At 44.0% G+C, this 14,535-nt stretch overlaps 1 protein-coding gene across 3 annotated transcripts in view; it reads right to left on the bottom strand.

Moving 5' to 3' along the window:
* C3H1orf21 (chromosome 3 C1orf21 homolog) overlaps positions 1-14,535 on the bottom strand; it is a 234,502-nt gene that overhangs the window by 142,518 nt on the left and 77,449 nt on the right. For all 3 annotated transcript variants that reach the window (XM_068541394.1, XM_068541392.1, XM_068541393.1), the window contains exon 2: positions 10,367-10,585. In XM_068541394.1, the coding sequence (XP_068397495.1) occupies positions 10,367-10,460 (94 nt within the window). In that variant the 5' untranslated portion in view covers positions 10,461-10,585. The remainder of the gene's footprint in view (positions 1-10,366; positions 10,586-14,535) is intronic.

Below are 14,535 nucleotides of genomic sequence, written 5' to 3'. Positions count from 1 at the left end.
CCATTCATTGATACATTGAAGTCCTCTGAAGGCAGTAAGTACTAGTACTGCATTCTCCATACTATACAGATGGGGAAACTGAGGCAAGGAGTGCCTCAGTAATTTGTCAAGACTACATGTTAGTGAGTAGCCGAGGCAGGCTTTGAAACCAATTAGTCAGATTCCAGGCCTGGGCATTTACCATGAGAGTGAACTTCAGGTCCACTGAAAATAGCCCTAACTACCACATTAGAGTCTTGCAACATCCTCATGTAAAAAAAAAAAAAAAAAAAAAAGGCTGAGGCTGAACTCGGGCAGCCAGTTAACAACTGCTTCGTAAAGACTCCTGAGCAAAAAGTGGGTTTGGATTTTTTGTGTTGTTTTGTTTTTTTATTATTTTTGGCTGCGTTGGGTCTTTGTTGCTGTGCGTGGGCTTTCTCTAGTTGTCTAGGCGTGCGGACTTCAGTAGTTGTGGCTCGCGGGCTCTAGAGCTCAAGCTCAGTAGTTGTGGTGCACGGGCTTAGCTGCTCCGCGGCATGGGGGATCTTCCCGGACCAGGGCACGAACCTGTGTCCCCTGCATTGGCAGTGGGTTCGGATTTAATGACAAAGACAGATATCTTATTCCTGAGAGTGGAATCACCCTTCGTCAAGAGTCTGCACCCTTAATTCTAGGCACAGTCCCACTTTTTTAGTTAAGTGAACTGGCGGGGCTCTTCAGTTTCCTTTTGTATCAAGTGGGGATTATAACTGCTCGTGAAAAGGCCTTATAAACTGTAAAGTGTGAGTCTGTGCTTCTGATGCCAACTAACAATTCAGGGGCAAAGGAAACAGCCACGTTTAAGGCTCCAGGTGCAGAAGGTAGGTACTGTGCTTCTCTGTAGAGAGCTGGGGCCTAAATGAGGTCTAAGCACCAGACAGGTATGGCCAGGTGTGCACTGCAGGTGGTTGCTACCAGGTAGGTGCTGCTAGGTAAGGGCTACCTGGCAGGTGCTGATGGCAAAACAGGTCCTTTCTGCCACATCAGCCAGGATTCCAGGAAGAGGACATTGTTTTGAATTTCTGAATTCTTTGACGTCATTCATGAGAAAATAACTCTGAGGAGAAGTGCTATGGGTACAGAAACCCTCCCACCCTCTCTCTTGCGGCTGAGTCACTTTTTTAGAACTTCCCCCAGCAGAGAACAAGCCTTGCCCACAGCTCCAGTCCTCTGTGCCTTCCGCTGGATGGTACCAGGACACCGGGAGGCACCCAGCAGCATCTCTGCTGCCTTCTCCAGGGCCAAATTCAGTCTCATTTTCTGCCTGAGGAAGGGTTCCAGGCAGCTACAGAGAAGACCAGGCACCTAGAGGGGCAAGGGAGCAGTTGAAGGAAACCCTCAAGACATAAAACTGAAGTGACACCACCGAGGGCCCTGCCAGCACGTCCCCGTCGATGGCATCTGAGAACTCGGAGGGTCCCTCATCTTGCTGTCAGGCTGCCTTGTAGCAATAAGTGACAGATGGTCCTACTTTTCGGCTTACCTCTGTATATAATATTAAAAGAACAGGCTCGTGGTACCGTTGGCAAGGGAAGGAAAAACAGCACTTGGATTTTTCTTTCTTTAAATATAGAAAGTATAGCGCATTTCGAGACTTTCTGTCATAGACAATTTTTCCAAACAGAAATTCAGACTGACTCTACCTCAGCTAGATTAAATTCTGCATCACGTGGCATTCCGGTGCGGTCTGTTTTGAGGTGGGCAAGGGGCCAAAGTGAAGAGGCTGGGCCAGTCTACTCCTATTTACAACTCATGCTCAACTGCTAATTACACCTGGCATCTTTCTAAGTGCTTTCCGTGGTTTGATCCTCCACACAACTCTGAGTGGTGGATACCATTATTATCTCTATAACTGTAGACAAGGAAACTCAGGCACTGATGAGGTTCCTTGTCAAAGACAACACAGGAAGTGGGGAAGCTGGAAGGAACCCAGCTGGTAGGAGGGAACTCACAATCACTGCCTTACGTGCTCACGGTTTGGGCCTGTCTCTTCTTTCCCGTCAAAGTGATAAGCACCTATCAGAATGGCCCAGGAACGATCTAAAAGCAGAAAATGAAACTAAGATACTGTGAGACCTTCTCTGAGTCAGACACTGGCCTAAGCACTTTCCCTTCGGAAGTGTGAGATGGAAACTCAGGGCCAAGGTGGGCTGATTTCTATCATTTCATTAGCCCCACGTGCACTAAAAGCCTTTAAGACCTTTCTGAGGCTCAGCTCAAGACCTTGTGGAATCTTCAAAGACTAAACCCAGGGCCAGGTTCCTCACTCATCTTGACTTCAATATTTTTCAGCTTTTATGACTGTGACCCAGCTCTATCACACACCCATCAAACACTTCTCTTTTAAGGTTCTTTACCAACTCACTGAAAAAAAAAAAAAAAGGAGGGGGGGAGGGGAAGATGTCCTCTCTGACCTTTGGGAAATAACTTCAGAAGTCAAAAGAAGCTTCTGGAGGCCAGCAGGAAAGCTACAGGGGAGGCAGCTAAAGACTTCCACTAATTAGCATTGAGAGGTGAGCAAGTCAGAGTCTGCTCTACCTCCTCTGCCAGGCTGGCTCCCAATCTCTGTCTCACTCGTTGTCCTGTGCTCTCCACCTGCGTGCACCTCCCACCTGGAGAGTCAAAGCAGAAAATGAGGGCTGCTGCCTCAGCCGAACCCCCTTCCTCTTCGATTCAATAATAAGTAAACTCCAAAACTGAAACTTGAAAGGGAAGGAAACTGTCAACACCAACACTACCTTCTAGTGACTTAAACTAGCACTATCCAATAGAAATGTAATGTGAGTTATGTAAGTACTTGAAACATTTCCAGCAGCGACATTAAATAAGTAAAAAGAAACCAGGGAAATTAATTTTGATAATATACTTTATTTAACTCAATATATCCAAAATATTATCCTTTCAACATGTAATCAATAGAAAATTAGTGAGCTATTTTATACTTTTTTATCATAGTAAGTCCTCAAAATCGCGTGTGTAATTCACAATTACAGCACATCTCAATCAGGATTAGCCTTATTTCACGTGCTTAATAGTCACGCGTGGCCAGCGGCTACTGTACTGGATGGCACAGAGTTAAACATTATACTCTCTGCTACTATCTCACAAACACAGATTAATTCATCTTTAATTAATCTTCACTTTACACAATCAGAAATTATTACAGGAAGAAACAGTGAATTATTACTTTGCTTCCAACTGCTTTGAATTTCTGTATAAATCTATTTTCTCATTTAATCTTCACCATAACCTGTGAAGTTGGTCCCTATAGTATTTTTTTTTTTCCTATAGTATTTTAGATGGATAACAGATTGGCATAACACCATCTCTCTCACACACACACACACACACACACACACACCCTGTTACATGTTCTCAATTTATGTAGCCAAGGACCAGATCAGAACTGAAGCCACACAGCAATATAGAGCCCAAGTGAAAGAAAGCAGCCAAATTCTTGCTTTACCGCTCCTCTTTTATACACCATCATTCCAGAAGAATTTACTCTAATAATCTAAGCACTTCCACTTAAGAGAACACGTACAAACAAGAGGACCGTCTTGGGGCTTCCCTGGTGGCGCAGTGGTTGAGAATCTGCCTGCCAGTGCAGGCGACACGGGTTTGAGCCCTGGTCTGGGAAGATCCCACATGCCTCGGAGCAACTAGGCCCGTGAGCCACAACTACTGAGCCTGCGCGTCTGGAGCCTGTGCTCCGCAACAAGAGAGGCCGCGATAGCGAGAGGCCCGCGCACCGCGATGAAGAGTGGCCCCCACTTGCCACAACTAGAGAAAGCCCTCGCACAGAAATGAAGACCCAACACAGCCAAAAATAAATAAATAAATAAAATAAAAAAATAAATGTTCTAAAAAAAAAAAGATGGAGGGAAATTAAAAAAAAAAAAAAGAGGACCGTCCTGGTCCTTAGTCAGTCAAGGCCACCTCATCATAGGGGAGCTGGCATGGTCAGGCCCCGGCTCCTGGAAGCCTGCGTCCTCTCAAGGTCAAACAGTCCCTTCCTCCAGGGGCTTTTTGCAGCTCATAAGACAGAGGACACACACACACACAAATAATGAGATTAAACATATAAGCAAATAAACCAAATACATAAGTATGTAAAAATGTACTCTGGGATGGCAGGAAAGAGATTCTTTCTGAAGGTATTAGGAAAGCTTTATGCAAGTTTGGGAAAAGAGCAGGATTTAAAGAGATGAAAGCAGGAGAAAGGGCCCATGCCAAGCAGAGGTCACGGTGTATTTGACCTGGAGGACACAGGCGTGCAAAGTGGTCACAGGGTGAGCTGTCCCTCTGGCTGAAGAACAGGGAAACATGAGGGACAGAGTATGAAACAAGGCTGCCAAGGTGGGTAAGAGGGTAAGACCCATCGTCAGAGGTCTTGAATGTTCACTAAGGATTTAGGATTTTACTGTCTAAGAACTGAGTGCAGGAGAATTAACACGGACAGAGGAGTGCTTTAGAAAAACTTGCTACCATCTGCAAGGGTGCAAAAAAATTCAGAGTTAAAAACAAAAGCAAAGAAGCAAACAAACAACAAGAGGGCTAACTGAGCATCAGTTCAGAGGACACTGCGCTATTCTGGGTTATGCACTATAACAACCTAAACTACGCTGGTGGTAGGAAAAGCGATGAGAGGAGAGAGTGAGATTCACAGGTCTGGGAACTGGAAGAGACAAAGGCCTCAAGTTTAAAGCCTTTGCAAGATTAAAGCCTACCTTACTGGAAGAATGATGGTGACCTTCACGCAAATAGGAAAGTCAATGTAACTAAGAGTTTTCCCCCTTGGGGATGGGCTGCAGAAGAGATAATGATCTCAGGTTTGATATGAAAATTTCCCTAATAAGGCCTGAATCTGTTCTGTGCACCTACTTTAATAGTCTAAGTGAATGATGGTTGAAAGAAATCCAATAAGCACCTGGCTTTTCTTCGAACTTGCCTTACTAGTTCCTGATAACTTGAGCCTGTTGGTCACTTACTTTATGCAAGCTGGTCTTGGCCATCTGCTCAGTTGTCCTCTGAATGACCTCAGCAGATCTGCTGATCACTTTTCACATCTGCCCTAACCACTGAGGGAAAGAAAATTCCAATCTGGAGATGGAGCTTTCTGGCCCGGCTTTTACTTCTGAAAGGGCCACAGAAATGAGACACAACTTTAGATCTGAAACTTTTTATGCTTCTATACTTCAAGTGAAAGAAAGTCTACAGGTGAACGTCAGGGATAAAGTTCCTTGTCAATGATCTCCTGAAGTCTATGAAATCTAGGAGTCAAGATGCCCATCTGTCAGTTAATCCTCAATGGTGGAATATTCTATAGCAATTCTGTCCCACGCATTTGGAGTGGTGGGTCTCTGATACCGAGCAGGGCCCTGGGCTGGGGCTCCTGGGCACAAAGCCTTTCTGTGTCCCCCATTTCTTTGATTACAGGAAGGAGCTTTCATTCAGCCTCCATGACCTTCCCTGAGTCCCAGTGGGCAGACTCAAGCAGTTGTTAATTAGGGAAGGGAGGGGATGCGAGACCAGGGAGAAACAAACAGTCAAGAGAAACAACAGTGCAGGCTTGGGGCAAGGTCCTGGTTCCCCATCAAGGGATACAAACAACAATATCTTTGAGCTGTTTTGCAGATACTGAAACCCCTTCCAGGTGGGAGAAGTTAATGACGGTACGCTACCCACAAGCATGTAGACCCCAGACCAGTTGGAACCTGAAGGTTGATGCTGACTCCTACTTTCCTCACCACCAACCCATCAGAAGAATGTCCACAAGCTCATCATGCCCTCTTTGAACCATTCCAATAAAACTTCTCACTATCCTCTCCAAGTGGGGACACATAGTTTTTCGAGGCAGGAGCCCGCTGTGTCCCCCTTTGCCTGGCAAAGTAATAAAGCTATCCTTTTCTACTTCACCCAAAAATATGTCTCTTAGATTCAACTCAGCACCGGTGTACAGGGAAGCTGAGCTTTCGGCATCATCTTGTAAATAACCAAAATATCACAGAGACCAAAATGCTTCATATAGATGGAAACTACTATTTGTAAAAACACACTGCTTATCAACGCTCCCCAGCACGTCCTTAGAAGCTATGAAATTAAATTAACACTTTTAGGAAAAGGATCGAATGTGTGTGTGTACACACACTCACAGACATATACTTCAGAGCTGTCCCCGAATATGCTACCTTTCACAGACTTGGTCAACTCTTCAACAACATGTGGTAATAACATCTTTCAAGCATTAAGCTTTTAAAAAGTGAATGAGGCCATTTTATTCGGTGGAAAAGAGAGGCGTGATTTAGAAAGCAGAATACAACTGTCCAGGTTGGAATACAATCCAGTCATGAGTTCTCATTGCCTCTGTCAATGGGTGTGGTAACCCATCTCCAAAGACAGCTCCCAACAGGTCTTCCCCTCCCTATAGGCACACACTCAACAGATGGAGAGCCTTTGTGCTCCCCTGACTCTGGGCTGGTCTTGTGACTTGCTTTGCTCAACAGAACACGGCACAAACAACATTCTTGTACTTTCAAACCCAGGTCTTAAGAGGCCTGGAAGCTTCTACTTCCTCTCTTGGAAGCTAGCTGTCACATGAAAATTTGACTACCCAGATGGAAAGAGAGGTCTGAAGCCATCATGGTCAGTCGAGCCCAGCTGAGCTCCCAGCTGAATGCAGCTGCATGGCTGAGCCCAGGCAAAAAAAAAAAAAAAAAAAAAAAAACCCAGCAGATGAACCCTAGTCACCCCACAGAATTGGGAAAAATAATAAATCAGTGCTACTAAGTTTGGAGTCCTTTGCTATGTGATAATAGATCACTGAAACAATGGGTGACAAAAGATATCAAATGGCTAAAAGTGAGCCAGATCTACCATTCATCTGTGACCATCTGTGATTCTATTGGGATTTTGTAGACTTCTGCTTGCAAACTAATTCAAGTGGAGACACAGACAGGACCTTCTCTTGTCATATTCAAACTCTAGCATTCAGTAACATCTAGGATACTGGTACTGATGTTCACAATGGATTCTGACAATTCTACTCCCAGAACCCTGTAGGGCTAGGAGAACTCTCCCTTGACTGGTACATGAAGCTCTCTCCCTCCCTGTATTCCTGCTTTATGTAACACAGTGCCACAAACCTGCGAATGCTGATGTAAGAAAGAGTAACAAGATGACGAATGCTGGAGTGAATGAAACTTCAGTGTGAGTACCAGGAGGGTGAAGAGAAGCTGGCAGAGGCCTTGAGTGCACTTTATGGCACGGAGCCACACAGACAGCAATGACTGCGCAGGCATGGGGCAGACTGAATAATTAGCCCCAATTCTTGACCCTTCTCTACATCCATACCCTTGCCATGAATGTGCCGTGGTCAGATGGACTTCTCTGCCCCTTGTCTTTGAGCCTGTTCACGTGACTTGATTCGGCTAGTAAAACGTGGGTGCAAGTGACAGTGTGCCAGGTCTAAGCCTAAGCTTAAGAGGCATCATGTGTATCACTTGTACTTTTACCCTTTTGCAAAAGAAGAGCATACCCCCCCTTGGCTCACTGGTCCCAGGAGGAAGCTGAGAGAGACATGGAGCAGAGCCACTCCAGCTGACCAAGCAACTCGTGATCAAGAAAGACATGATTATTGCTGAATGCCACTAAGATCTTGAGGCTGTCTATTACCCAGCAATAGTTGACTAATACAAGGCTCCTTTATTAGATGCTAACATTTGCAAACTACACATGGTACTTTAGAACAACAGAAAGTCTTCTTAGCTATAAAAGTTGTAACCATATTAGCAAATGAATGGTTAGATGGCCTCATTGCCAAGCAAAATATTAATACAATATACTGAATATCACTAAATCTTTGCTCTTACAAATCTAAGGTTACCTTTCTACAGATTGTAATCTGGTATTCCACATTCTCCATAATTTAACCCTAACTTAGTTTCGTACCCAATTCCCTCTCACGTATATTTTATATTCCATTCGAACTGGATTACTTGTAATTCTTGAATATGGGTCACATCACATCTAGCCTTTCCTCATCTAGTTCCTTCCTACACCCTTCATCCGACAGGTTTAGATTCTCCAGTCCTTTAGGGCCAGGGTCAGCTGTCACCTCTATAAGAAATCTGCTCTGATCCCACCTTTTAAGGCAGTCTCTCAACCCTCTGACTCTTATCATGATGTGTATGTCTTTTCCTTTTCTGGTATTTGGCTTATTCTGCCTCATAACACTTCTTCATCCTCTTACGAAGTCCTAGAAAGCAAGGTTTATCTCTGTATCCTCCATGGCGTTTAGCAAATGGTCTGACACATCGTGTACCGGCCAGTCAATACTTTTTCGCATTAAAGAATGAATGACGGATGGGAGGCAGCAGGAAATGACATTGAGAAAGAAATGTGGACTTTGGAGTCTGAGACATCTGATTCTATCACTTAGTAGCTGAGTAACTTTGGACCAGTTAGTCACACTGTGCCCCAGCTTCCAAATCTGTAAAATTAAGATGGCACAGATTTCACAGGATTGTTGTGAAAATTCAACATGAAAATGAATGTAAATGCTTCTCGGTGTCTGACATATGGTGAAGGCTCCGTAAGTGGTAGCTCTAATTACAAAAATGACAATGACACAGAACCTCACATAGAAGTTAATTTAAACAAATTCCTGATACTAGATTATTTCCTCTTAAAAGTGAAGTGTTTGAGAGTAACAGTAATGACTCTAGTTCCCATTAGCTGTCTTCCCAGAAGGTGTGGTTTCAAAGAGCTGGATTCTACTTTATTAAGACGCTCATATGTCACTCTTCTCCACAGTTCTTGTTTCTATCGGTAGTGACCACTAGAAGCAAATTTGTTCCAGGCAACAAATACATCTCCTTAAAACAAACCAAAATGAAATCTTCCTCCCTCCATATACATGAGCCCACTCGTAACAGAGCATTACCCCTTCCACATTGTTCCCAATTCTTCCCCAGGGGACTGAAACAACCATTGCAACGGATCAGAAGCTAGAGGTTGAAACGCAGTGGAATTCCTTGACAGAGACTGAATAGTGCAACTTGAGTTGTTTACATGTAAACATCATTGCAATGAGGTTCTTTATCGAATAAGAGATGTAGAGGAGCGCGTCTGGAGCCTGTGCTCCGCAACAAGAGAGGCCGCAACAGTGAGAGGCCCGCGCACCGCGATGAAGAGTGGCCCCCACTTGCCGCAACTGGAGAAAGCCCTCGCACAGAAACGAAGACCCAACACACAGCCAAAAATAAAAATAAATAAATAAATAAATAATTAAAAAAAAAAAAAAAAAAAAAGAGATGTAGAGGTGCTTTTATGAATAGAAGTACCATGAAAATGTCAAGTCTTGGGTATTATTGTTAAAATAATTAGCAAAAACTGCTTCATCTGCCTGGACTAGCTGGAATTTTCTACAAACCCATAGCCACCCTGCATCAGGGTAATCATTGATCTTGCAAAGGACAAACTCAAGATTAGGCAAACTCAAAAGGCTGTGAGTGGCCAGGCATGGAACGTCAGTGAGCCAACTGGGCCTGATGTGCGTTCACGGGGAGGGCTCAGCCCGTTTACCGGAGGCCATACTCTGACTGAACCGGCAACTGCTATCCCATTCCAGCAACTGTTGCCTCAGGAAATGGAAAATCAGTGTTGTCAGACCTTCTCAAGACATGTGGGGTTTTGTGTGAAACATCCTGATTTTTAAAGGTCACCTTGCTCTCTTATCTTAAAATTCTCTGGGGGCCAAAGAGAAGATATTTGTAAACCAGACGTGGCCGTGGGTTGGCAGTTTGTGACCTCTGCGCTAGAGAGTCTCAAGTCACTATGAATCATCACAGGATGGTTAAAAGACGATTTCTAAGTTCACTGTAATTGTGTTTTTGAAACCGAGAATTTCTAATTCACAGAAAGAGTAATTCCTCATAAACTTATAATAAACTCCAAAACACACGTCATTCCCTCCATTATAAATCCTCGCCCGCTTTTGGACCTCCATGTGTTCAGCCCTACGGTTCTGGACCGGGACACCCTGTGGCCGCTGTCCCGTGCACCTGTTTATGTCCTACTAGTTCTTCAAAGCTTGATTTAAATGTGAGCTCTGCCTAAAACCTCCATGATCCTCCTCAAAGTCTTCTAGGTATAAATTATGATGAAAACTGTCCAGTGTAAAAGATCTGCCTTGATTTTTATCATCTCTCATCAGCCCTCTACCCACACACCCCCGTCACCCCTGCACCCCGCCCCGCCCCTCAGCAAACAGAACACAGGAACACTGCAATTGCTCATGTGAAAGGCCTGGATGGAGGGGCCAAGGATGAAATTCAACGGCACTTACCACCAAACACATCTCCATTCTGGTAGTTCTTCCCTTTCTGGGCTTCCTCTTCATTTTGAACAGTGGCAACATGCTTCGCAGAGGCACAGCCCATAGTCTCATTCGGTCAGCTTCAGCCGGGCTGAACTGCAAAGCATCTCTACAGACACGGGGACATTTTTTTCTCTTTAGACACAAGGAAAATCCACCTTCTTGCTGAGTCGGTCAAAATGTGCGCACCTGCAAGAAGAGAGCACTAGATCAGAATGTGGGACACGAAGCCAGTGTCTCAGTCTCCGTGGTGATTCCCGCCCGACCCAACTGAACTGGGGTGCGACCAGGCGCTGAAGAAGGAAATGCAGCACCGGTCATTCTCATCTGACCCCCGCCTGAAAAGCAAGGTCAGAAGGCCTGCGCCCTGCACAACACGTGGCTGGACTTTTTTTTTTTTTAATCTTTATTGGAATATGATTGCTTTACAATGTTGTGTTAGTTTCTGCTGTATGACCAAGTGAATCAGCTATATGTATACATATATCCCCATATCCTCTCCCTCTTGCATCTCCCTCCCACCCTCCTTATCCCACCCCTCTAGGTGGTCACAAAGCACCGAGCTGATCTCCCTGTGCTATGCGGCTGCTTCCCACTAGCTATCGATTTTACATTCGGTAGTGTATATATGTCCATGCCACTCTCTCACTTCGTCCCAGCTTAACCTTCCCCCTCCCCGTGTCCTCAAGTCCATTCTCTATGTCTGCATCTTTATTCCTGCCCTGCCCCTAAGTTCATTAGTACCGTTTTTTTTAGATTCCATATATGTGCGTTAGCATACGGTATTTGTTTTTCTCTTTCTGACTTACTTCACTCTGTCTGACAGACTCTAGGTCCATCCACCTCATTACAAATAACTCAATCTCATTCATTTTTATGGCTGAGTAATATTCCATTGTATGTATGTGCCACATCTTCTTTATCCATTCATCTGTCGATGGACATTTAGGTTGCTTCCATGTCCTGGCTATTGTAAATAGTGTTGCAATGAAGATTGTGGTACATGTATCTTTTTTTTTTTTTTTACTTGTTTGTTTTATATAAATTTATTTTACTTTTGGCTGCATTGGGTCTTCGTTGCTGTGCACGGGCTTTCTCTAGTTGCACCGAGCAGGAGCTACTCTTTGTTGCGGTGTATGGACTTCTCATCGTGGTGGCTTCTCTTGTTGCAGAGCACGGGTTCTAGGTGTGCAGGCTTCAGTTGTTGTGGCACGCGGGCTCAGTAGTTGTGGCTCGCGGGCTCTAGAGCGCAGGCTGAGTAGTTATGGTGCATGGGCTTGGTTGCTCCACGGCATGTGGGATCTTCCTGGACCAGGGCTCGAACCTATGTCTCCTGCATTGGCAGGCGGATTCTTAACCACTGTGCCACCAGGGAAGCCCCATGTATCTTTTTTTTTTTTTTTAAACATCTTTATTGAAGTATAATTGCCTTACAATGGTGTGTTAGCTTCTGCTTTATAACAAAGTGAATCAGTTATACACATACAATATGTTCCCATATCTCTTCCCTCTTGCATCTCCCTCCCTCCCACCCTTCCCATCCCACCCCTCTAGGTGGTCACAAAGCACCGAGCTGATCTCCCTGTGCTATGTGGCTGCTTCCCACTAGCTAGCTATTTTACGTTTGGTAGTGTATATATGTCCATGACACTCTCTCACCCTGTCACATCTCACCCCACCCCCTCCCCATATCCTCAAGTCCATTCTCTAGTAGGTCTGTGTCTTTATTCCCATCTTGCCACTAGGTTCTTCATGGCTTTTTTTTTTTTTTCCTTAGATTCGTACATATGTGTTAGCATACTGTATTTGTTTTTCTCTTTCTGACTTACTTCACTCTGTATGACAGACTCTAACTCCATCCACCTCATTACAAATACCTCCATTTCATTTCTTTTTATGGCTGAGTAATATTCCATTGTATATATGTGCCACATCTTCTTTATCCATTCATCTGTCGATGGACATTTAGGTTGCTTCCATGTCCTGGCTATTGTAAATAGAGCTGCAATGAACATTTTGGTACATGACTCTTTTTGAACTATGGTTTTCTCAGGGTATATGCCCAGTAGTGGGATTGCTGGGTCGTATGGTAGTTCTATTTTTAGTTTTTTAAGGAACCTCCATACTGTTCTCCATAGTGGCTGTATCAATTTACATTCCCACCAACAGTGCAGGAGGGTTCCCTTTTCTCCACACCCTCTCCAGCATTTACTGTTTGTAGATTTTTTGATGATGGCCATTCTGACTGGTGTGAGGTGATACCTCACTGTAGTCTTGCTTTGCATTTCTCTAATGATTAGTGATGTTGAGCATCTTTTCATGTGTTTGTTGGCAATCTGTATGTCTACTTTGGAGAAATGTCTATTTAGGTCTTCTGCCCATTTTTGGATTGGGTTTTTTTTTTTTTGATATTGAGCTGCATGAGCTGCTTGTATATTTTGGAGATTAATCCTTTGTCAGTTGCTTTGTTTGCAAATATTTTCTCCCATTCTGAAGGTTGTCTTTTTGTCTTGCTTATGGTTTCCTTTGCTGTGCAAAAGATTTTGTTTCATTAGGTCCCATTTCTTTATTTTTGATTTTATTTCCATTACTCTAGGAGGTGGGTCAAAAAGGATCTTGCTGTGATTTATGTCTTAGAGTGTTCTGTGGCTGGACTTTTTTTTTTTTTAACATCTTTATTGGAGTATAATTGCTTTACAATGGTGTGTTAGTTTCTGCTTTATAACAAAGTGAATCAGCTACACATATACATATATCCCCATATCTCTTCCCTCTTGCATCTCCCTCCCTCCCACCCTCCCCATCTCACCCCTCTAGGTGGTCACAAAGCACCGAGCTGATCTCCCTGTGCTATGCGGCTGCTTCCCACTAGCTATCTATTTTACATTTGGTAGTGTATATATGTCCATGCCACTCTCTCACTTCATCCCAGCTTCCCCTTCCCCCTCCACATGTCCTCAAGTCCATTCTCTATGTCTGCATCTTTATTCCTGTCCTGCCCCTAGTTTCTTCAGAACCTTTTTTTTTTTTTAGATTCCATATATATGTGTTAGCATACAGTATTTGTTTTTCTCTTGCTTACTTACTTCACTCTGTATGACAGACTCTAGGTGTGGCTGAACTTTTTGAGGAGCTAAAAAATTTCTATTTATTTATTCAAATAAATATTTGAGCACTCCTACTTGCCACACACAAACTTAATGGGCTATATAGGTTTGCTAATGTTCCGGAATCTCAAAAAGCTTCAGAGGGAGGAAAGCACATTGATGAGATCCATCGAGTTCCAGAGGCTGGGAGAAGTCCTCCAACCTCCTCATCCCGTCCTGCACACAGGCCAGCTCTTCCTGGCTCCTCAGATTTTGCCAGGAGGAGGTGGGTTGGAACATGGGCTAGCATTTCCAGTGGGTTCCATAAATGATTCAATATTTTATTTTACTTGAGGCGATACTGTTTGGGAAGGAAGGAGATGGAGGAAAGGACTTAAATGTACTTTTTGTCAATTTTCTGCTTAGTTAGCTGAATGCTTTAAGGACTGAGCAGATGTAGGAATATGAAGGGAAGAAAACGAGGTGGTCGTCCACCTGTTTCAGAGTCTTTATGCCTCTGTTTGACCTCTACTAAAGGCTGCAAGAGCATTTACGGATAAACCACAAGGGAGATAATCCCCTAGTTAACCGGAGTGAATTTACCTTCCCCTGCCCCACTCAAGGTCACTATCCAAATTCGCAAGGTCTGTCATGCTCAACTTGCTCATTTTTATTTATTTTATTTTTTCATCATCCTTATCAAGCCATTCCAGTCTTGCAGATGTTTACTTTGAAACATCTACCCATGCCTTCATCTCCACCCATCCCACTGTAACACAGGCCCTTACCCCTCACACCCCTGGCAGAGCAAAAGAAGCTGCCAAGCCACCCTCTTAATCTTCATCAGCACCCGTATTCCACTACTCGCCTCTCCGCTTTAGGAACAACTGATGTCTCTCAGTGTCAAGAACAGTGCTACCCAAAGGCAGCTGCAAGTTTTCTCTTCCAGCAAAATTGGTGCCCCTAAGCCCTCCTTCCTAGAGCACTGACAACACCTATGGACATAGAAACTCTATCATTTAAACCACCTAATCTCAGCAAAGGGAAAATTTC

The sequence above is a fragment of the Eschrichtius robustus genome, chromosome 3, assembly GCF_028021215.1.
Source record: "Eschrichtius robustus isolate mEscRob2 chromosome 3, mEscRob2.pri, whole genome shotgun sequence".
Lineage (NCBI taxonomy): Eukaryota > Metazoa > Chordata > Mammalia > Artiodactyla > Eschrichtiidae > Eschrichtius > Eschrichtius robustus.
Note: the sequence above shows the minus strand (reverse complement) of the source record. Positions and strands in the feature narration are given on the sequence as shown.